Source organism: Schistocerca cancellata, chromosome 2, assembly GCF_023864275.1.
Source record: "Schistocerca cancellata isolate TAMUIC-IGC-003103 chromosome 2, iqSchCanc2.1, whole genome shotgun sequence".
In the NCBI taxonomy this organism is placed as follows: Eukaryota; Metazoa; Arthropoda; class Insecta; order Orthoptera; family Acrididae; genus Schistocerca; species Schistocerca cancellata.
In genome coordinates, this window is record NC_064627.1 from 1,051,531,084 (window position 1) to 1,051,557,076 (window position 25,993).

Sequence of the window (25,993 nt, forward strand, 5' to 3'; positions counted from 1 at the left end):
CTGTTACTTTTGTCACCTCAGCGTGCGTCTTGTGACCCATTGTGTTCTGATCTGCCTGCCTCGTTACGACGAAAGCCTGCTGTTGGCTGTTCCATTTACTTTTCCTTGCTTGCTATCGCACATATTTTTTCAATTGGTATTACACTAGTAAACTGTATCATTTCTTACATGCATATGATATTCACATATTTCTGTATCTGTCAGATTTACTTTTTAATTTCCTTATTTTTGTTCCCTTTTAATATCCAAGACAATTTGCTTCAAAAATTCCAATTGGCCTGCTCGCTGTCTTCACCATCACCGGGCTTCCTGAAACATTTCCTTATTTGGTCATTCCGCAGATGTCACTGCACCACGAAATTGTGCAACACTTCACCATCGAAAATAAATATGAAAAAAAAAAAATTCTTCTGGATGAAGTATGTTGTGCATTTTCGGTTCAATTACAAATGCGTTGAAGTTGTTCTTTGCAATGTGCTTACTTGAGCAGTATTTTTCCATTCTGTTTAGTCATTAAGTGAAGCGCACACACAGCGAGCGCAAGAACCATTGTATAATGGGAATGAAACGTTTTTTCCCTTCTTTTAGCGATGGCCTGGGCCGAGGCTACATGTGGTGGAGGCGAAGACGTTTTCAACTGGCATTCCTGTGCTTCGTTGGATTCGCAAATCTCTATGCTGTCAGAGTTAACATCAGTGTCGCCATTGTCGACATGGTGGCTAACCGTTCAGTTAGCACAGAAAACAACACGGTGATATATGTGAGTTATTGCAGCTACATCATAAAATTCTTCTCTTTTCCCTTTCTGTGTGAACTGCATTTGACATGACTCATTGGCCTGCAACTAAAAATCATGCTAAAAATTTAAGAGTTCTTAGTTTGAACTACATTCTTTACTAGGTAATTTGCCATGTCATACTGACTTTTGCGTCTAGAAATGCGTTGTTTCGGGGGAGAAATAAGAGTACGCGCAGGATTAGGTGACCGATCCGCAGTGACAGTTTTCGTCAAAAGCGCTGTGCGAGTTCATTTGTTTGTTCGGAAGGGGAGGCCGACACTGTCTTGCCATCATTCGGCCGGTGGGCAAGGACAGAAACGAGACGCACGCCCTGCAATTTTTCTCAAACGATTTTACTAAAACCATTTAGTAAAAAAATGTGTATGTCAGGTTCATGATGTGCCCATCATTTCTTTAATGGTCATAATTAATGTGATATTTTCGTGGCACTAATACACTGCGCGAGATTCGTAAAAGTTTTCAACGAGAAATGGGGGCCGCTACGGTTTTGCGTTTGGTGTGTACTACATAATATATTGGTATGTATGAAGTTTAACTAACATATTGAATTTTTCTTTAGACTTGGGTGGAGGTCTCTACCTGTTCCCAATCTCAAAAAAAACTGATCTGACATAGCACACTCATTTGCGATCGCGCTGCACAAGCGACAAAGCCGGAGTGTAATATCCGCAACATTTCTTATATTTCATTAACGGCTTGAAGTATCAAAATGAGAGAGAGTCGCGATGACCAGGGGTACCCAAAACAGAGTTACAAACTCAAGTTCCAATGAAATACAATATTGCATTACTCAAGATAAATACAGGTAATCAGAGTCATAAATAGCTTTGAATTATGACATAATCAAGTACCTTGAGGACCAAAATCAGTGTGTGAAATCAGAAGTGTATACATCTTGGTATACTGTCTGTACTCATAAATGTCTTCCATACTATTTGCTAATTGTTCATACAAACTAACCTATGTACATAGAAGCCTAGAAGATTCATTTACCATTGATAAAAAAATACATAATATATTGGGAAATTAATCCCCCTACTTGAAAAAACATACATTTATGTGTAATAATACTGTCCATAACAGTGACTGTTTTTCTAAACAAATAGTTCCATGAATTCTTCATATAGGATAATTTCTTGGCTAACAATTTACGAATTTCAGTCACAACACAGATGTAGTTAACAGATGCTTGAGTACATTACCCAGCACCTATGATCTCTTGTAAGTCGATGGACCAGCAATGGTACAACCATACAGGGGTGTGGGAGTGATCCTCCCACATCTTTCAGTTTCCTCCCTAGATTTCTCATCACACTCTCCAAAGGATAGATTACTTCCTGTCTGACATTCACATCAAATCCTGCAACATTGTTTTCTGTGCTAAGTATGCTGTTTAATACCTACCTCATTCACACGGCATATGCTCTGCCTATATACGGAGTGTACATAAAGTCCGAGAACACTTCCAATTATTTATTGCACAAGAACTAAACATTGTACAGATATCATTCATATTGCATTTTGAAGAGAAATTCTGAAAATTATTTATTTATTTATTTATTTATTTATTTTTTTGAAACGTTCGATATGCGAACCACGAATGACCCGGCAGACATCAATATGGTAATCAAACTCTTGCCATACCCGTACCAGCTTGGCATCGTCAGCTGTGGCAGTCACTTCCCATATTCTCTCCCAGAGACCTGCTACATCACATGGTAGAGGCAGTACATACACCAGATCTTTAATGTGTCCCCACAGAAAAAAGTCACACAGCGTGAGATCTGGTAGCTGTCTCCTTCTATAGGATGACCGCCATGTTTGTGACTAGCACTGACTATTGGCAAATTACCAAACTATGCTGTGGCGGTATGCATGAAAAAAAAAAAAACTTTCAGGGTTTCTCTTCAAAATTACATATGTATGATATGTGTACAATGTTTGGTTCTTGTGCAGTAAATAATTGAAAGTGTTCCTGGACTTTATGTACACCCTGTATTTTGGGAAAAAAAGCCAAGTATACAGGGTTTACATCAGAAAGGATTAAAGTGTTCATATATGAAACTTTAATAAACAGAGCTAAATGCAATGAAAAAATGAACTAGTAATGTGATACACACAGATATACTAAGATACTATTTCTAATTTTAACAGTAAAAGATATGAAAATTTATTATTAGATCTTTAATGGCATTATCCCATTTCGAAACTGTAAAAGGATCTACTCATTTAGTATCATGGCATATATGTACCAAATTCTAAAGCACAAAACATAATTATATAGTTGTATGAACCTGCAAATATAGTGTAGCATAGATTTAAATTCAGTCAATAGATAAGACAGAACTTTAGAAATTAGATCAACTTACAGGCTACATTCCTGACAAACAAAACAGAACTATATATATATTTGTATGAATCTGCAAGTGTAGTGTATATTCTCTTCCAGGCCCGAGGTCACTATGCATCCATGTTCAAAGATCTTGTTTTCTATGCAAAAAGTTAACAGTACCTGAGATTTCAACATTTTGCTTTGCTTATATGTAGCTCCTCTTATCTTTACACGTATAATGGACATTTCTACAAAATTCATACTGTACTTGATCTTGTCCCTAAATTGTTCAGATATACTACAAATCGGGCTACCAGTATCAATAAAACAGCCACCTTCCTACTGATCAATCGTAATTCTAGTATAAGGACACCCAAAATCTGAATCATCTTCTCTGTTGTCAGTCACTTCATGCTACATCCACACTGTCTTCACAGAGTTTTATCAACTTCACTGGTGTAGTAACATGATTCACAATTTCTGTCGCACTTCACATAGTGTAGACTGGGAACTGACTGCTAGGCATGCCTGATGTGAACTGACTGGGCACAGCCCGTGCTGCCCGAGTTGTTGTTGTTCCGCCAGCAGAGGGCGCGGCCGAATTCTCGTGTGCCCTCTGGTGGACGGGAATTTACTTTCGGCAACTACTATCCGTGATGCGCCGTGCCACTGTGTGCCTCCCGCGATCTTTCTGGTGGCTACTGCACTCCTCCTCCTTCAGGGGGTGAAGCCACTGTGTCGGAAGGTGGAGTGTCGTGCAGTAACGATGACCTCCACATCCATTGGAAGGCTGGAGTCGGGGGGGGATCTGCCAACCCTCGAGCCGGAACCTTCGAATACGGTTGGAAGTGACCCACACGAAGAGGCCCCCGTCGTCCCACCACTGGAGCCCGGGACAGAACGGGCAACAAGCTGTCGAACCTCGGATCCCGGTCCACGTCGGGAGGGGCAAGACCCAGTGGCAGGGACGATGAGGAAGGGACGACCACAGGGGAACCAGCCTCCTGAGAAACCGGGCCTGCAAGGGGGGCCGGCTATCAGTGGGGTACCTCGAATGCTGGTGATGCCGGAACGACGCAACATGCGAAAGAACGACCCTACTCATCGCCAATTGTGTAGTAACACGATTCACAATTTCCGTCGCACTTCACATAGTGTAGACTGGGAACTGTCTGCTAGGCATGCCCGATGTGAACTGACTGGGCACGGCTCATGCTGCCTGAGTTGTTGTTATTCCACCGGGAGAGGGCGCGGCCGAATTCTCACATGCCCTCTGGTGGACGGGACTTTACTTGCGGCAGCTACTGTCCATGACGTGCCGTGCCGATGTGTGCCTCCTGCGATATTTCTGGTGGCTACTGCAACTGGTATCATAGCATTACTTTGGTTACTCATGTTGTCAGGTAAAGTTTGAACACAATGAATAGATTACATGGCAAAACTATCACCAATTCTTACATAAGGAAAACAAAACACATTACTGTCAAATTTAAACTTCCTGCTTAGATCCTTGTTCATTTCATTCCATCAATTTGGATACAAAATCTGACTAATCATAGCTAACTTGTTCCAGAATGCACATTTATCTATGTTATCATCAGTATGGTCCCAAACAAACTTCAAAAAGTTTTCGCCTTTATTCTCCAGGTTCACAGATACCTCATCTTTACTGACTGGGTCTCCACTCTGCGTAACATTAATGAAAAACTGTTTTGCCTGGAATGGTTTTCCATGACTGTCACTTACAACACCACATACATCACTTACCTTACCTGTATTGTTAACATCATTTTCAAATAACTCTGAAACTTCATTATTCTTAAACACCAAAAATACCTGATACAAATCATCTTCTATTCCTCCAAAATTACTTCATTAACAACATCACTAACAATACAACTCTCATCTCCATCAAAGTCACGTACTTCACCTACATTCCTTTGCAATAAGCTATCAAAAATATCATCTAGTTCAGATCCCATTAAAAAAAAAAAAAAAAAAAAAAGACATGTTCCACATCCACAAGGATCTTCTCAGCACGGATCTATGGAATGAAAAACTAATCTAATCTATCACCTGATTTACGTACATCGACAACACTGTTTTCCAACCAAGAGATGAAATCGTTAGTACATACTATATCAAAATTCTCACTATTCTCACATTCTGGTTTGTGATTAGCATCTACATCACCATAATTAAACTTAGTGACCAAAACGTTTGAGCAAAACATTAATGAGAAATCTGATATTCGTTCTGTTCAATTTCAGATACATGTGCCATATAATTAACACTGTTATTATTACCTAATTGCAAGAATAACTTGGGGGTCCTGTGTTTGTTGTGTTTCCTCGCCCAAAAACTATGGACCTTCATTGACGTGAATTGCCATTTCCTAAGTAGTTACTTCTATGATTGTTTCTTGTATTAAAATGCCCATGGTTATCCCCATTATTCCTGTCCTGATGATGATCTAAAGTTCTCTCTCTATTAACACTTTGATATTGATAAAAGTTATCATTATCTCTGTTTCTGTAATTACCCACATTGTGATTTCCATTATTCTGATTATTATGGTACATACTTCTTTCTGCTGCCCTATCCAGCCTGTCAACATATCGTAAAAATTGTTCAAGACAATCGTCAGGTTCGTGGACTAAATCCCACCGCAACCTTTCTGGTAATCTCCTCTTAAGTGCATCAGTCAAGGTCATTTTGTCAAATGGTTTGTAAAGGTGTGCTAAGTTTTTAAGATGGTTCTTACAAAACTCTTTCAAAGTGCCGTCCCTGCTCCTATAATTAGGACCATTCAAAAATTCAATCTTGATTCTCCCCTGTTCAACTTTTGACCAAAATTTATTTCAAAAAATTTTCTCAAAACTCTTATATGTTTACCACTGACATAAATTTAAATTTACCCATGACAGAGTATCGCCTTCAAGACATCTTTTAACAAATTTAATTTTTTGACTATCATTCATGCCTGTCACAAAACTATCTCTACAGTGGTGCAGTGTGGTAAATTATCTGATAAAAAACTTGATAGGAGTGTTAGACCATGCAGTACCAGTGTTTGCATAGATTTCCTGAACTGCTGAAATTTTTTGATCTAAAACAGTTGCATTAGTTTGCATTTTGTTTTCAACAATTAAATTTTTTTGGTTTAAACTAGTGATATTTTGTTCCATTTTTTTCCGCTGTGGCCTTCTCTTCAACTCTGATCTCATCAGCATTCTTTAATGTTTCACTGACTCAACAAGCAACTCATTTTCAAAGCAATAAACTTATTTTCAAAAACATCAACTTTTTCATTCACACACTTTAACCCATGTGACAACCCATTTTTTAGCTCTGATTTGTAAGTTGGTCCATCTGATCTTGTACTTTGTGTAATTTGTCATTGTTATCTGTCTTCATTTCCTCTATTTTTGCCAAAATTAACTGAAAAATATCAGTTTTTACTGTTTCTTCACTGACTATGATTTCGCTCAGCTCAGACATGTCCTGACTGGATCCTACAGCTTTCATTTCCACCTCACTCCAACTCTCACCTCTATTCATTTTGTTAACAAGCACACAAGTCAACAAACAAATTAACTTCACAAATAGTTTGTACTTATCTTTCCTTTTTGATGTCCTTGGTTGTAGTTGTAAAGTCCTCTTTCATTCGACCCCGTCTGTCATTATTGGTACCACATCTTCACTGTTGGTATGATGTGCTTTGTTGGGCAGCATTCAGTTTTCTTGCATCATGTGATCAGAAATTTATTCATACATAAATTGTAAATAAATTACGTTTTTTTCTGCAACAGATAAAACTACATTATTAGTCAATTGATCCCGTACAGTGCCCACACTTGTAATCTACTCCTCCCTCCTTTCTTGTCACTACTGTCATTGATGGTAAGTCTTTCCATAAGATTTGAGAGGAATGAGATTTACAATAAACTTTTTACTTATCTTTTCTCTCATGGTTGGCTCCAGTTCTTCATGTCTAGGCGTCTGATTCTTGAAACTGAAATTTTCACATTTTAGGTTCTCATGGTCCAATTGATCTAAATAAATTTGAAGAATGTCTGTGCAGACTTCTTGTTTTTCTATGTTTATTTGCATCACATTTTACTGTATCACACTGTCTTTTGAATTTTCACATTAACAAAGCCAAAATTACATTGTTCACCCAAAGTACAAAAATACGTTCGATCACATCAGAGGCATGTTTACTACTCCCTCACTCTGCGGTAATAACAGTATTCCAAAAGGTTTACAATCTTTCTTGCAAATGAATTTGTATCAGTTTATTATTATTATTTGATAAATGAATCCAGAAATAAATATAATAAACATTACTAGATTGTGTAACTAATGATAGAAATTTTAAGTGTGCCAAATATTTCATAATTTCAAATGTTTCTAAAAAAAATAATTTTAACTGTACATCCAAAGCTAGTACACATCAACTGTAGCAACGAAAATAAAGTAATTCCTTTTCATAGATTTTAGCTCATAATATAACATATTGTATATAAAATTATATGAAATTTTTCAGAAAAACAGCTGAGACAACACTTACCTGTTCAAAATTCGAGAAATATTTCTGGTATTGACTACTTCTGTTGAGGAAAAGTATTGCTAGAGGAGGGTGTCCCTTTGCACTGTGGAAAATACAAGACCAACAATTTCCTATCAAACCCATTACCAGCATCTAGTTTGTTCCAATGTTGGGTCTGCATTACAGCATCATTGTCTGTATTACCATAATGACTGTGGAAATGAAATTGAAGGAGAGAGTGAAACACAGTGTTTGCACATAACCTACAACTCTTGGATCGTACCAAAAAGAGCAACTGAGCTTAACATTCCCATCTGACACTCAGGTCATCATCAACAGAGCTATATTCTCTTATTTCATGGCATGCTATGGAAATATTTGAGCTTTAATGCTGCAGTAGGTCCACAGTCCAATGATAAGAATTATGTGTTAATCCATTTTCTCATCCTAAAACATCAAATACTGACTGATAAAATTTCTCTCACCATCAGATTTTGAGAGATTATCACCAGTACACCATCACTCTACCAGGGTGTCAGGCTGTATTAGCAATAATACCACCAGAGATGGTTTCTCTTTATGGTTTCATATACTCAGTAAAAAAAAACACGAAACCAGGCTACGTCAGCTGGCCTGCACCACATCTCATTTTCTTGCCTTTTTTTGTTTTCCTAAATCACACCAGGAGAAGGGCAGAATGCATTCCTCGTTGCTTGTTCTCTGTTTTTAATGCTATTTTCATTAAAAGGGTGATGCATCTTAAGAAAAGAATAAGGACTTTAAAATTTTAAAACCCAAAAAAGTATTGAGATTAAATACGCAATTCACAACTAGCTTATTCAAGATGGAGTACAAGCTCAAATGGGTTAGAATGCGAGAATGAAGCAACAACAGCCTTTTAGGGAACTAACTTAACATTATCCTTACATGAACCACAAACAGTCTAAATCAGGCATGTTAAAACAACAAAATTGCTTCGTTGTTCTGAAATATAACATACAGTTGTGATGAAGCCTTCACAAGCTTAGTTCTGTTTGTTGGGCTAGGGCTTGTAATAAATTAATATATCTCGCTATGTCAGAGATCATTGCAGATGATTAGCACTGCTTCTGTTTCATATTTTTCAAAATAAATGAAGCACACAAAGACTCCTTCTACTATCTTTTGTGTCATGATTGTCTTCCTGTGGAGATGCATTTGCTTTTTCTCTGTAATTTTTGTTATGATAATAATGTTATTCAATTACATGTATGTTTCTATTTAAAGGCAACTCATCCATATTCCTTTACTAATGATGTACACACAGTTTGTTCATCTTTTAGCTATTTAACTGCATTAGGAAGTGAATGGTTTGGTGGCATTTTGATTGCGCCCCATCACACACCATCATATACACATGTGTTTTTACAAGTTGAACCTTGCAATCTAAATTTCTTATTACAAAGTCCGATTACTATTTCTGTGCAAATAATTTGTTGCACTATACTTCATATTATCAAGGGCTGCCATCACCAATGTTTTCCACTCCCCAACGATGACTCTGCATCTGACTCTAAAACAAATCTGAAAATAACAGATAATGGAGCCATATTTGGCTTAGTAGGAGTCTTAATATAAGTTAACATTAAAACTCTCATCGTCTATGTTCTTTTTGTATTTATTTATTAAAAAAAAAACAAAAAGCAAAAAACAGGCTTCTGCTGTGCTCACGGTGATGTGTCCCACCTCTGAATAATTCGCTTTTGGATGATTAAAGTTCATTCATTTTATTATGCATTCATTCTTTGAGGAGTCCATTGCAGTGTAGTCTTAAATATTAAAAATAAATACAATGTGTTGAACTATGTGCCACATTACTCAGTTTAAAAGAAAACACACAAAGTTATTGACTAGAAATTAATCTTTGGCAGTGCAGTTACCATTTGTGTTATTCAGCTAACAACTGTAATTAATTTATTGACACAGTTGGGCAATCTCTTAATGGAGTATTTTGCACTGAGCATGAACCCCTCATTAAAGTTTCATAGTAAACTGTTTGTTTCAGGAGCAAGATTTTCCATGGGACTCAAGAGTGCAGAGCCTGGTGCTGAGCATGTTCTTCTATGGCTATGTGCTCACACAGTTGGCAGGTGGCTGGCTAGCTACTCGGTTTGGTGGTGCTAGGCTCGTAGGGATAGCAGTCGCTGGCTCTGTACTGTTGTCAGTTTTCACACCACCCCTTGCCTATTCCAGCTTATACCTGCTGATGGCTGCTCGTGTCCTTATGGGCTGTTTTCAGGTTGGTCTCTTGTTGTCTGATATAACTGGAAAATGAGTCATATACCATCTATATAACTCTTCTCTCTCTCTCTCTCTCTCTCTCTCTCTCTCTCTCTCTCTCTCTCTCACACACACACACACATACACACACACACACACACACACACACACACACACACACACAATGTGTTGTAATTAGTTTAATAATGTATTCATCATTCCTGTAGGAACAATATGTATGGAGCTGAAGCCTACAAGGAACATGAAGAATACATCATTATCGTCAGCTCCCTACATACTGCTTCTATGGGGGTCATGTATACAGTAGTAGACTAACTACAGCACATACGGAGGCATTTAAACTGCCATTCTCTATTTAAGATTGGAACAGGAAGAAACCCAAACATGAGATACCATGGTAAGTACCCTCTGCTATACATTTCACAGTGGTTACTGAGTACGTAGGTAGGCGTAGATGTAGTCTGTAATGTAAATGATGCAGAAAATGTAGTCCCATAAATTTAAAATGTTCTGCTACAGTGATTTTCAGTCATCCTTTGCTAGTAAAATGTAATTTTTACGAGGGTTGGTAACATCAACACATGGCATAGAGAGAACAGAATGTCATTGAACCAATATTCATGACATAGAACCCTTCATAAAAATTTCATTTTACTATCAAAGGATGATTGAAAATCACTCTACTAGAACATTTTGAATTTATGGGACTGAAGTTAGATGGAATCCTTATTTTATAACACAATCAGAATCTTGTGTAAAATTTGGCTGTTAGTGTCTTTCCTACTGTGTGAGAAAAAGCTCTGTATTCACTTAAACAGACACAGTATACATTGTATCAAAAGAAAAATTTAATTGAGAAAACTAAAAATTATGACAGTGTTACCCTCAGAAGGTGAAATATACAGTTGCACTGCTTTTTTCCAAGATAATATATTTGATGGTATAATTTTGAGACAACTCTGGTATTCACAGTGAACATTCTCAGCCCAGCAAACAGCATTCAGAGTAAATTGTATAAGTTCATGAACTCACGAACTTTTTGTAGGCCACTCTTTAAGTACCACGTAAATTAAAACTTGACTGTCTGTGTGTGTATGGGATTTGTAGTTTATAATATGGACTTAATTATTCCAAAGTATCTGCTACATTCATTCAGTGGACACTATAGAGAAACACAATTTGCCCTTGGATAACATTTCCCTAAATGTTATAAAGATCTGAACATGCTATTATGCAAGATTGATCTTAACTGGAAGTAAATAGTAACATTACAAATTGCAATTTCTGTTACTTCTGTTGATGAGGACTGGTTTCAGTTTTTTTAGCCATCATCTGATCACAATTAATTAACCCATAACACAGTGTTTGGAGCTGCTGTCTGCTATCAAAAGGCAGCTATCGCCAACTGATTCCAAACAGAACAGAAAGAAATGAATAATGAGTATCACATATTCAAATCTACATTAAGAAGCTTTCTAGTGGCACACTTCATTTGTTCTGTTCAAAACACAATCATGGTACTATGGAGTGCTTTGTTACATGCATGTGGGTGCACACACACACACACACACACACACACACACACACACACACACACACACACACACGTGTCACTTTTTGATCATGGTACCCTTGGTGACATCATTCACTAGACTGACTCTGTGAAGTGGGTTTCCGCACTCATCACCACACATGGGTGTTGGTAACAATACAGGTTATAAATACTTATGTCTTGATGACATGTTTGTCCATTTCCAATAATAGTACTGTGTACTGATGCCACTGATGAGAGTACACCATTCCACTACTTTTTTCTTGTCAGTTTATTTCATGGGACAAATTCATTTTAACAAATAATCACCTGACAGTCCACCAGACTGGTTTCCACTATGGACCAAATCAGTTGACTTATCCCACATAACATGAAACATTTTGACCCATCGTACTGTCCTTCTGCATAGTAGCATATCAATCCTAAACAACTCTTGTAATCTGGTGTGATACTGCTTTGTATTTTGCCACTGAGGTTTTGAAAAGGTGGAGAAAGTTTATAAAATAATACTTTGAGTTACCTACACTTAGCTGTTGTTTCTGTTTCACACATAATTATTATTTAGAAGCTTGTAGTATATTTCATACAAAAGAGTACTTGCATCAGAATGAATTACAAACCAAAAAGAGGTAAATAACAAGCCATCTGTTGTTAATTGATGCACTGTTCATAAACAATAAGGGTACAGATTACTCCACTATCTTTCAAGTCCCTACTCCTCTTTCAGTTTAACAGCAGCTGCTCATACACACAAAGACTTCCAAAAACAGCCATCAATGGCCATGGTGACAATGAATGCTTTTGAGGGGTTGGGCAGGTGGACAGATGTTAGAAGAGAAGAAAAGAAGTGTGGACTGGACAAGCAAAAGATATACCCGTTAGGGAGGAAGTAAGTAATGGGATAGGAGACAGAGAGACAGCTGTCTTTCATTGACAGTGGAAGGAAAGATTCAACAAGCTAAGTCACAAAACTGAAGCAATGATGTATAACAAGGAGAAAAAGAAATATTGAGAGACAAACAGAGAGAGAGAGAGAGGAAGGTAGGGACAGTAGTGAGAGAAAAATGTGGGGGAAAACGCCATGCAAGGTATAGATTCGATATTGATGTACAGGAGGATGTCCTATATCCTTGTAAACGAGATCTACAGGTGAATAAAACTACTAGAGGAAAGGAGAAAAGTAAAGGATTGGAAAATGGACTAAGAGAGTTTTTGGCAATGTGCATTATGAGAACAGAGGATATGATGGAGGGTCAGTTTGCACGTGTGACCTTTAAAGGAGCTGGTTCTGGATGGGAGCCCCATAGCTAAGCAGCTCTTGAAGTCACTAATGTTGGGTGTTCTGACATATCCTCCTGTGTATAGTAAAATATGTTCTAGAACAGCTCTATAAACATAAAAAAAATATTTTAACACATCATATCATGACAAGGGAAGTATGTAAAATTTTAAATAATTGCTCGTCAGAGAGCAGAAATATTTTTAAAGTCATAATTACAATATTTATTTACATATTGGATAAGCAGCCATTTATTTTAAATTATTCTCTAGATAGTTCTGTGATGCAGATTTTAACCAAAAGATTGTATTAAATAAGTGGTCTGACATTAAAATTAATAAATAGACTGAATTACAATATGTTCACTGGAAATGTTCATTTCTACATTTTTCTAATTTAGTTTTTGAAATGAGACAATGAATGTTGCCATTTACAAGTCATCATTATACTTAAAATAATCTTAAATAGCCTTTAACACAGGTGAAATTAAGAAACATGAACATAAAATGCATGTAAACATAAAAATATGAGAAATCGAGTATTCAAGTAATTGTAACATATGTATGATATAGTTCAATTGAAGAGTTTTTATCTCCTAGTCTCATATGGATCCAGTGACAGGTATTTCATTATCTAGCTCTCCTAACTTGACAGCTACATCTCAGTCTGCAGCATGTTCAGCAACTGAGCAGCCAAGTTTGTAATTAGCTGCAATTTGGAACTTGCCATTCATGTGGGCAGATAGCTGAAGAGTTGTCATACCTATGCTAAATGTTCCACAGTAATTTCAGCATAGCATGTGACAGGTCTGCTTACAAATGTGCTCCTACAGTTGATGGGATAAGAAATGCTTTTGTGGTGGGGCTGTGCAATTACGTGCAAAATTGTGTAATTAAACTGGGTACCTTACAGGAAAGTGAAATTCTTTGAATGTGTTTACTAAATGGCTTTGACAGAAGCACTTCACAATATTTGGTGACATATTTTATCCTGGTAATATCTCTTTCTCTACACTCCCAAGTAACAACTTAATCAAAGTACCTTTGATAATTATACTTTAACAATTTCAGAGAGGTTTGTATAGAAGCTTGATCATCTTGAAAACAAAGCAGAGTAAGTATAATTAAGACATCCTACTTATGTTAAATGTATTCCTATTAAGGAACTTTGTGGGAAGGAGAACCCAACAAGTAATTTCATAAAAAAAAAACTTTTAACTAAACCACAGAGCATTTGCTATATTTCATGCATTTGCCATTTTTCTTTTTCACATAAATTCTGGAGAGAGATTTCTTATTGTCAAGTTGCACTGTAACAGAGAGCATCACTTCATTTAGCTGCTGTAATATAATTCTGATAATATGAAACAGACATAGAATCATGAGAAAACATTTTGTTTCGTTTTAAATTTTTGTATAAATAAGTGCAATTGGCTGGTACAGAAATTATAGACTGTTTTACTTACAGCTTTTATTAGTAGGTTCAGACTAATTCTCTGTTTTGTTCCCAAAAGCTTGGGATGAATATAGCTCACTTTAAAAATAATGACAGAACATTCTACAGCTCACCTTACCATCAAAATGTTGATAAGTAGACAGGCATATAAAAATTGAGAATAGCTGCTGAGCTACCAAAATTTCAGTCTTCTTCAGAACATAGTATGTATTTCATGTATTATTCGGAAAACTACTCTCACAAACATTACTTTGATAAATTATTTTCTGTGCAGGGAATGGTAATGCCAGCAATGAATGAAATGTGGGTGTATTGGGCACCAATTGAAGAACGCTCTCGTTTGATTACAATTACTTTGTCTGGCTGTTCATTTGGCACTGTAATTGCAATGCCAGCATCTGGAATCATAGCTTCTTCACTCAGTTGGCCTTTTGTGTTCTACATATTTGGTATGTATGTTGCATATTTCCAAATTAAGAATTAAAGTGTGAGTTTGCAGGGAACTATCTGAAGAAATTAAGTTAGATTAACAGTGACACATTGCTAACACACACCACATCAGTCCAGAAAGTTTTGAGATTGGATTAGTAAAAAATAAAGAAAAGTTATGATAATGGTTTCAGTGCTTCATATGGTCTATGCAGTCTTCCCCCACTTGAGTACAATGTGCAAAATGTACATAAAATCATGTGAAAGTGTCAGAAAAGACCTCATTTGGGATATTGTTTAACTTGCATGTCACATTCACACTATCTTTCATCTTTGTGAACCTTCATAGACCAACCCAGCACATTGTCATTTTCTGGTAGATTTGTATTGATAATACCAAGTCTCGTCATATGTAATGATACTTTCCCAAAAAGAATTGTCTACATTTTCTGCTTCAATAAAGTCACAGCAAGCATCCATGAATTATTCATTTTGTTTGAGAGTCAGTGTGTGTAGGACAAACTTTGCAGCCCACTTTCCTTTTGACAATGGCTTGAACACTTGATTGACAGATCTTCAGTTGATTGCATCATTGTGATTCATGGCAAAAAAACATCGATACAATACAGCTGCATTTATACCACTTAACACTGCCTGCTCACAACTGACTGGTTGAATGCACATCTGTTGTTTACAGTTGTTAATTCAAGCTGCCATTATAATTACTTAAAACCAGTCTCAGAACTTTTGGATGGTCAGTGTACATCCTATGATAAACACAGCAACATTTCAACATGACTCTAAAACATGAAAGGAAGCATTGTAACAGTCAAAATTATGTATTCTTCTGCTAACTGAAAACAACTGAGGTAAAATTAAAGACAACTGATTTCAAGTTTTCAGTACTAACTCTATTTTGGTCACAGGAAAATTTCAATTTTTGGAAGACACCTACTGTGGCTACTTTCACTTAAGCAGTACTAAGTATTTGTCTTTTAAAAAAATCTACACATTTTGTTTTGTTTTTGGCAGTGGATACTTTATTTAATAATATGTTATTGTTTATATTTTAATGTAAGAGATTGTAATTACCATGCTTTCAAGAGTACAGAATGATATGACTCCTGCTATAGGGAGATAGTTTCATGTTCCAGTGTATCATTTTGCATGATAGATCATACTAATCAACTGGTGTTTATTGAGTCAATTCATCTTGTTCTGGGTCTCCCTCTTGCCCTCAAATTTGGTCTCCATCATTCTTTGTGGTATTCTATCTTCCATTTACTTTACAAAGTGTTTGAGAAGGTGGTGTATTCTAGAATAGTGTTTCACCTTGTTGTTGTTGTTTTCAGTCCTGAGACTGGTTTGATGCAGCTCTCCATGTTACTCTATCCTGTGCAAGCTTCTTCATCTCCCAGTACCTACTGCAGCCTACATCCTTCTGAATTTGCTTAGTGTATTCATCTCTTGGTCTCCCTCTACGATTTTTACCCTCCACGCTGCCCTCCAATACTAAATTATTGGTGATCCCTCGATGTCTCAGAACATGTCCTACCAACCGATCCCTTCTTCTAGTCAAGTTGTGCCACAAGCTCCTCTTTTCCCCAATTCTATTCAATACCTCCGCATTAGTTATGTGATCTACCCATCTAATCTTCAGCAGTCTTCTGTAGCACCACATTTCGAAAGCTTCTATTCTCTTCTTGTCTAAACTATTTATCGTCCACGTTTCACTTCCGTACATGGCTACACTCCATACAAATACTTTCAGAAACGACTTCCTGACATTTAAATCTATACTCGATGTTAACAAATTTTTCTTCTTCAGAAACGCTTTCCTTGCCATTGCCAGTCTACCTTAGATACCTTAGATATCATCAGCAAATCGCAGTTAGCATTTTGGAAGTGTTGCTCTACTGAGAAAGCCATTTATATATTTAGTCACCAAATTTTACAAGCATTAAATAATAAAATAGTGCCTGTTCCTATTTTCTGTGAACTGTCTAAGGCATTTGACTATGGGAATCACAGCATTCTCCTAGGTAAATTGAAGTTTTATGAGATTAATGGTATAGCCAACCGATGGATAATGTCATATCCACCCAAAAGAATGCAGAAAGCTAGTAAGTCAGTCAGTATAATCTGGGGGTGTAATTCTGACTGGGGAGAAATCACTTAGGGGGTTCCCTAAGGCTTAATCTTACATCCACTATTGTTCCTCAAAAATGTAAATGATCTTCTGTCTAATATACAATGAGCAGAATTAGTTCTTCATGCAGATAACACCAGTATTATAAACAATCCAAGCATACATACAGAAATGGAACAAATGGTAAAAAATGTTCTTAAAAGTATCAGTGGTTTTTTGTGAATGGTCTCACCCTCAGTTTCAAAAAGACACTACATATTCAGCTCTGCAGGTAGTACACAAATGATACCTGTAACACATGGTGAGGAAGTAATAAATAGGATGGAAACTTCAAAACTTTTAGGTGTCTTTATTGCTGAGGATTTAAACCAAGAAAAGCTCATTTTGGAATTCCTAAATCAACTTAGTTCTACCACATTTGCACTTAGAATCATTGCAAATCTTGGGGAGAGACAAATCAGTAAGCAGATATATTTTGCATATTTTCATTCAATAATGTCATATGGAATAATGTTCTGGGGTAACTCAACTTTAAGAAAGAAAGTTTTCATTGCTCAAAAATGTGCTGCAAGAATAATATGTGGTGCTCATTCACAATCATCTTGTAGACATGTGTTTAAGGAGTTGGACATTCTGACTACTGCTTCACAGTATATTTATTCCCTCATGAAGTTTGTTGAAAATAATCCACTACAGTTCAAAAGGAACAATAATGTATGTAATTACAACACCAGAAGGAAGAATGACATTCATTACTCCATGTGAAGCTTGTCTTTAGCAAAAAAGTGGCACGTAATGCTGCAATAAAAATTCTTGATCACTTATCCAGTGATATAAAATGTCTGACAGACAGCAAAGTAAAAACTCCTTCTACTCTGTAGAAGAATTTCTGTTATTTTAATGCGTAAAAGTCGGTAGGTAGCAATTGCTAACTCACCATCTGTATTTTTAAAAATAAAATAAAATAGAAATGATCAGCATGCAGCCATATTTACAGGTTAATTTATGATGTGAATGTAAAATGACTTGTTCCACATCTTGTGATTTATCATTAAAATGATTAATAGAACATGAAACTAACTAACTAACTAACTAACTTCAAACCATTTTAACCTGTTCTCATTTCCCCCATTCATATTTTCTACTCCAGTTTTGTTCCTAACATCTTCGTTTCTCATTTTGTCTCTCCTTGTCTACCCTGTGATGCTTCTTAAGAATTTTGCTTTGCTGTCTTGGATTTTTCTCGCTTTCCTTCTTGTCATTTTGCAGGTCTCTGATGCATGTCAGCAAGGGTGTAAAGTACATCTTGTAGAGTGCTTCTTTAGACTACCTTGGTGCCCCTCATTCCAAGACCCCTCACACTTTGGTAAAATGCATTGCTCTATTGTATCATTTTGCTAACTTCTACCCCCATTCTTCTGTATCACACTTTCTAGACATTTAAGGTTATAAAAAATTTCAGTATCCTTCCCTTTAATATTAATTTGTCCTTTGCCTTCTCTGTCTCCTCTTGTTGGCAACATAGTCTTGCTTTTTTCCACGTTGCATTTCATTCCATATATCTTGATGTTTTAATCTAAGATTTCTATTTATTCATATACATCCTTACTGTTTGTTTCCCACATCACAATAGCATAGCAAAATTCGGTATTTTCATGTCTCCTCCTTTATGAGATTCTTCTGTCTCTTTCACAATTTCATCCATCACCATTATAAATAAAAATGGTGATACCACATGTTCATGTCTCAACCCCATAACATTCCTAAACCTATCAGTTCTTCCATCTTGGGTATGGACACAGCTGACACTTTTGCCATACATTGCCTGAAGAATTTCAGTTGTTTATTTTCCAACTCACTTTCTCTCCCTGTGTACCATATGTTATGGTTTCTTCGAATTACAATTTGTATGGAACACGAAAGAATGACTGGTCAAATGGCTTCATATGCTCTGTAATTAGTCTAATATAGTCTTTGAAACTCCTGCACCACTGAGACAGTGGCTGCTGCACTAGACTTATAAATTCCTAACTTATTATCACTTCTTAAAACTTTGTAAGCAAGCTTTCACGGAATAGTTTATGTCTGTCCTCAAGCACCTGAAGTTCTGTTTTTCTACTTTCCCACGATGCTCTGCTGTGGATCAAACAAACATGTGACTATTTGTGCTGTCCTTCTGTGCTTGCATTCAATATCCCACATTAGTCCTATTTGGTATGGGTCACACACACACACTTGAACCATGTTGTAAGATGGGTCAGATGAGTATTTGTAAGGTATTTCTATAGAAACACATTATATTTACTCAGTATCTGAGCAGTGAACCAAAGTCTGCCACCTGTTTCACCTATCACTGAGTTTGTGATCATTCCATTTGATATATGTACAAACTATTACACTCAGGTATTTGTAGAGCTGACTGATTAACACTCACTGATACTGTGATCATAGGGTACAAGAGTTGCCCAGAAAATAATGCACCACATGTTTCTTCTTCAAGAATTCTGCATTAAACATAATGAGAATTACACACATGAAAGAATGGTGTTTTGTCTACATATCCTATTTTTCCACATAATCTCCATTTCGCCTTCCTCCAGAGTGAAAGAACTGCATATATGCTCTTTTGATACCAATCCTTGTCTTGGTCGCAAAGCCAGCACTTCACTGTGTGAATCACCTCCTCCTCATCTGCAAAATCTCTTCCACAAATGGCATCCTTTAATCTGTCCTTGCAGATGAACATCCGCAGCTCACTGCAGCATGTTAGGTGTGACAGCCATGGATGGTCTCCCCAACCACTGCAAACTGTGGAGCAGTGCCAAACCACCTTCTGATGACCTCACCCTCCACACCCAGTGACTGTACTTCTGTCGACATAGACTTTGCACAAGTGTTTGTGAATATTTCCCACAGTTTATTTCTCTGCAATGAGAAATTCAATGATGGCACAGTGCTTGTAACGTACATCACCTACAGACACCATTTTGAACCTGTCCTGCAGCTACGGTACGCTATCTGTCAGAAGTGATGGACACTTGGCATGCTTGCTCAGGAGACTTCAAATGATACATATATAACATTTCACATTCGTATCCTTGTTTTCAGCTGAGAAAAAAAAAAGTGGTGCATTACTTTCTGGGCAACCTTCATACTTTGTGTTCTATATGTGTCATTACAAACAGAAATTGTCTCTGCTAGTAATGAGTATGTCAGTTATGTATACTTTAAAGTGGAGGCTATAATTGTTTCAGTTTCTAAAGAGAGAGCAAGAGACAGAGAGAGAGAGAGAGAGAGAGAGAGAGAGAGAGAGAGAGAGAGAGAGAGAGAGAGAGAGAGAGATGGTTAGGAGAGGGGGGGGGGGGAGGAGGAAAGGAGAGATAGAATCAGATATTATTGCTTACTTTGTATTATGTTGTTAGGTATATGAAATAAGATCAATGTTTTATGTCATATAATACAACTGAGTTGTCATTACAGGAGGATTAGGATTACTATGGTATGCAATTTGGGTGCCATGTGTGAAGAATACTCCAGAAAATGATACCAGAATTTCAGTAGAAGAGTTAAAATACATCACTGAAAGGAAAGACTATTCAGCTCAAGAAAGTAAGGTGAGAAACTTTCAGATAGAGTTTCCATGTATCAGTAAGCTTAAACTAATTTCGAGTTCGGCACAAAAAGTTCAGTACACACAAAGAAGACAAGTCAGAGATGTATGTAACCATGTTGATGGTTATAAGTATACATTACAGTACATTTGCTGCATTTTAAGACCTTGAAGTAGAAAGTCAGGCTATTACAATATAAAAATTCAAAATAAGAAGCATTTCTGTTTATCAAGTGACACAGAATGGTACACATGAACAAAGATACTTTAACAAGGCATATTTACAGTTTCATTTTAGAGACTGATAGTTATACAGACAGTAGCATAGGTAATGGTAGTGGGTGTGGGATTGGGGGCATTTCATATCTGTTTTCTGGAAGCAGAAGAGGTGACGCACAATTTATTGTAAAATAAATCTCAAAACTATTGAAGACTGTATCCATAACAATCAAACATATAGCACTTTATAAACAGGTACCTGCTACCGGTAATGTACTTAACTGAGAGAGCTCATTTTGTATGAGATTTTTACACATTAATTTGCTGTCAGGCAGGTAAAGCTCAGAAACAGATTTATATTTTTGGTATTTTTCATTGGATGCTAACTTGAGAAAAAGCATCAAAAATTGAAAGTGCAAAGCCACTGTAAGGGCTTAGGACACAGAGCCATCAGGTATTTTCATCTGCAAGGAGAATAGTGATCACCAGTGATAGTTTTGATCAAGAGGATGGGAGATCAAATCTCTGTTTGGTTATTCAAATTTAGGTTTTCCATGATTTCCATAATTAATTTAGGACAATGGCTGGTTACTTTGAAAAGAATACAGCCGACTTCTTTCCTCATCCCCCCTAATCTAACTTCATGTTCTGTCAATAAAGACTGCATCAGCAATAGGACATTTAAGTCAAATCTTCCTCTTGATTTCTATGGACCCTTTTACAGATATGTGCTGTATGAAAATTATGTAACTTTAATAATTAAATATATTGCAGAGTCATTTACAGTTGCCTTAGAATTCTAACATCCATTTAGTCCTATATTTTATATTCTGATGGATACGGTTTTAATAGAATGCTAATAGACATCAGGTACAAAACTGTGAATTCCCAGATATTCAAACACAAAGTAAAAGAATACATTATTAGCCACTCTGATAATTTAAAAATTGTATGGACCAAGGGATGTAAATTCTGATTAACAATAATATTCATGTTTTACTCATTTTTAACTTTTCTAGTATATAGATGGCTGGTAATGAAAATTAATAAAATTACTTAAACACTTAGTATGAAGTAATAGAAAAAACAACTGAATAGTCGAAGAGTCAGGGTAGGGGCTTCTTTTTTTCTCCCAAAATAGCAGTTTTTCTCCCTTATGTCTAAGGTTGCTAACAAATGGATGCAAAATATAGCCAGTAGTGCACCCAGTCTGATAGTATCATATCAGCTGTAGTGTATCCTGATTTAACTGTCAAAATCAAATGAGAGTAAATGAAACAGGAACAAGGTTACATGCAAATAATTGAGAGAAATAATTAAAACTTTTCTAGCTTTCACAAGAAAGTACACACATGTGCGCATGCGCCCCCCGCCCCCCCCCCCCCCCCCCCACACACACACACATGGTTCAAATGACTCTGAGCACTATGCGACTTAACTTTTGAGGTCATCAGTCACCAAGAACTTAGAACTAATTAAACCTAACTAACCTAAGGACATCACACACATCCATGCCCGAGGCAGGATTCGAACCTGTGACCGTAGCGGTCACTCGGCTCCAGACTGTAGTGCCTAGAACTGCAACGGCCACGCCGCCCCCCCCCCCCCCCCCCCACACACACACACTCTTTGTTGATGACTCAGTTCTTATGCTATTTGGTGACTGGTCTGCTTAAAACACCCCTAAAATAAAGTGATAGTATCTTTCAATATTATTAAACCCAAACAAAAATAGAGATCCTAATGAAGCTGAAGCCTGACTCAGAAATAGCTTTCACATAACAGGTCACACTTCCATATCATCAGCCAGTAAATTTTTAATAACTACTTCTGCACAGAAGCAAAAAATATTGCACCCACTACTGGCAACCAACTACAGATGCGTTATGTGTACCTATTCAGAATCCTGCACAAAGAGACAGCCTACATGAAAATTATTTTTCAAACAATTGAAAATCCATGACTGAATGTTATGTTTCTATTCATCATATACAGGAAACATTGAGCAGCAGACAGGCCCTTTCCAAAATACATGTGAAGGCAGAGTAAACTATTGGGCAAAGTGCTTGGTTAGACTTAGAAAACCACACACATATTGATAAATGTTCAGCTGCCATACACATGGCAATGGCCTTGCCACAGTGGATACACCGGTTCCCGTCAGATCACCGAAGTTAATCGCTGTCGGGCGTGGCCGGCACTTGGATGGGTGACCATCCGGGCCGCCATTTGCTGTTGCCATTTTTCGGGGTGCACTCAGCCTCGTGATGCCAATTGAGGAGCTACTCTATCAAATAGTAGCGGCTCCGGTCAAAGAAAACCATCGTAACGACCGGGAGAGCGGTGTGCTGACCACACGCCCCTCCTATCCGCATCCTCAATTGAGGATGACACGGCGGTCGGATGGTCCCGATGGGCCACTTGTGGCCTGACGACAGAGTGCTTGCTTGCTTGACATACACATGGCTGCTCTTATCTCCAGACCTGATGCTTGGCTACAGTAAGTAGCAATTTCATCTAGTGTGGGTAGTAGGGGTGCAGAAGAGGTGTGGGGTGGGTAAGGAGAGGAGTAACATGACAGAGGTAGGTGAAGATATGGTAGTCATTTGTGTGAGAGTGACGAAGGACTTGGGAGGGACATGATGGTGGACTGCTATGTGTATCATCAGGAAGCAGCACTTGGAGGGGAGAAGGGGACAGGAGAGAAGCAGGGAAGGTGAAAGGACTATACAGGTGTGCTGGGGAGATAAAAGGCATGTGTGAAGCTGGAGTGGAAGCAGGCAAGGGCATAAGGCAGGTGGAAGACAGGGGCTAGAGAAAGTTGAGGCCAGGGGATTTATGGGAATGAAAGATATGTTGCAAGGAGAGTTCCCACTTGTGTAATTCAGAAAGGTGGTGTTGAGAAGAATAAATATGGCACCAGTGGGAAGAATAAATATGGCACCAGCTGTGAAATAGTCATTCAAGACAGGCTGACTGTGTTACATGGCATGTTCAGCAACTGACTGGTCCACTCGTCTCTTGACCAGTGTTTGATAGTGGCCATTCATTTGAAGAGACAGCCTGTTAGCAGTTATAATATCATAGAATGCCAGACAGTGTTTCCAGCCAAATTGGTAGACTGTATGGCTGCTTTTACAGGTGTCCCTGCCTCTGGCAGGGCAGAAATACATGTGCCATGACTGGATTAAGTCATAGTGAGGGGATGTATGGGACAGATCTTTGCACCTATCGGTTTTACAGAGATGTGAATCATTGGATAAGAGGTTGCAAGCAGGAATAAATAGGGGCAGATAAGTATACTGTATAGGTTGGATGTGCAGCAGATTACCACACTGGGAGCAGTTGGAAGGGTATCTCTCCATTTCAAAGCACAAGGGGAAGTAGTTGTAACTGTGATGGAGAACTTTATTCAGTTGCTGTTGTAGGTGGTACTGAGTCATGAGAGGGATGCTCCTTTTTTGCTAGTCATGGAATATGTTGGGGATGTTAGGTGATTAGGGAGACAAGGTGGAAGAGAGCCATTTCTGGGCAGTGGGGGAGGGTAATTTTGGTCTATCAGCTTGCATAAGGTCATTATATGACTTTTTTTATACAATGCATTATATATCTTGAAGATATAATTTACTTCTAAAGATAATGTATCAATGGAATGATCTGTCATTTGACACCTGTCAAATAATAATTTGAAATTTCTATTATAAATGGTAAATATGTGACCTATAGTACCCATGACGAACACTAGAAAATTGCACAAATGCCAAAACAAGCTTGTTATGTACCTGTATAAAAACAACAAGAAATAAACTATTTGCAGCAAATTTTGTAAAAATATAAAGAAGATATTTGGCGAGGCACAACTCGTCATTGCAGACGCAACAGCCGTGAGCGGCTAGACCATATGCAAAGTACTTCTTGGTGTTGAATGGATGGCTACTGTCGAAATGGAGGTATTGTTAATGGTTGGTAGGTTTAATGTGGACTGAGGTACTGATAAAGCCAGCTCTGAAATCTATGTTGACGTCAAAGAAAGTGGCTTGTTGGGCTGAGGAGGGCCAGGTGTAGTGAATGAATGGGAGAGAAGAAGTTGAGGTTCTGGCGGAGTGTTAATAGTGTTTTTTCACTCTCGGTCCATAGATGTTTTCACTGAATCTGAAGGCGATGGGTCTGGAATTCTGGTGGTTAGGAAGGTTTCTCTAGACACCCCATTGATAGTTTGTCATAGAATAGTGCCGTGTGATTGACCATGGCCGTACCATGAATTTGTTAGTTCATGGTGCCCTCAAAAGAAAGGTAGTTACAGGTTAGGATACATCTGTTCATGATGACCAGGAAAGAGATTGTGGGTTTAGAATCAACTGGGCATTGCAATAGATAGCATTCAGTAGCAGGGAGGCCATTGTTGTTGGGGATGTTGGTATAGAAGTAGGTGGCATAAACAGTGATGATCAAGGTGCTGGGTGGTAATGGGACAGGGACAATGGAGGGTTGATAGGGGAAATAGTTAGTGTATCCTGTACAGGAGGATAGGTTTACGAGTATTAAGCTGAACATAATGGTCAGCAATGACAAGTGATTTTCTCTGTGGGGGTGCAGTATACAGCTACAGTGGTACGTCCTGAGTGATTGTGGTTGAGTTTATGTATTTTAGGAGTGGTGGTGTAAGAAGAGGAGAAGTTCTGGCATTGACCAATAGATTTTAGGAGGGACTGGAGATCATGCTGTGCTTCTGGAATGAGGTTACTGTGACTGGACTAGTAGATGGGCAGTCTGACAGCTGGTGGAGGCCTTCATTCACATAGTCTTGCAGTTCAAACAACTGTGTTGAAGCCTTTATTGTCAGGTAGGATTATAATGTAAACATCAGTTTTTAAGGTGGCGGATTGCAGTCCTCCTTGTGCATGCAAGGCTGGTTTCCATGTTAAAGGATTTGAGAATGATGGTGAGTGAATATTTGATGTTAGGAAATTCTGCAAATTTGTCAGGGGATGGTTGTAGTTGAGTAGAGGTGAACTGTGCTTAAATGAAGGAGTAAACTTAATGAGGCCTGATTCAAGTTTGGTTTTGGGTTGAGGTTGATTGGTAGTGTTGGTGGGCCCAGTGTGACTGAATTTGGGAGTGGGCAAAATGTGGGCTTTTTCAAAGGATGGATACCTCTGTAGGAATGAGGTTTTTGGAGGACATGTTCATAACTGAGTTTTGTGTTTGTCTAGGCTCTGTGTCCTGCAGGAAGGGGGAGTGACTTTTTGATGGTATTTCAGATTGGGTAGGTTTGCAAAACAGGATTTGATGGCTACAATGGAGTGTGCAGGAGATCTGATGAAGGGTCTTTTAGTG

General features: G+C 37.8%; 1 protein-coding gene and 1 pseudogene across 2 annotated transcripts in view; both read left to right on the top strand.

Moving 5' to 3' along the window:
- LOC126163037 (sialin-like) overlaps window positions 1-25,993 on the top strand; it is an 85,933-nt gene that overhangs the window by 40,188 nt on the left and 19,752 nt on the right. Inside the window, exons 2-5 of one of the 2 annotated variants that reach the window (XM_049919911.1) lie at window positions 589-760; window positions 9,728-9,961; window positions 14,524-14,698; window positions 20,308-20,441. In XM_049919911.1, the coding sequence (XP_049775868.1) occupies window positions 589-760; window positions 9,728-9,961; window positions 14,524-14,698; window positions 20,308-20,441 (715 nt within the window). Of the gene's footprint in view, window positions 1-588; window positions 761-1,099; window positions 1,318-9,727; window positions 9,962-14,523; window positions 14,699-20,307; window positions 20,442-25,993 lie in introns of those variants that run through there. The other variant, XM_049919912.1, reaches the window with a different exon arrangement.
- Window positions 22,780-22,897, top strand: LOC126163456 (5S ribosomal RNA; annotated as a pseudogene).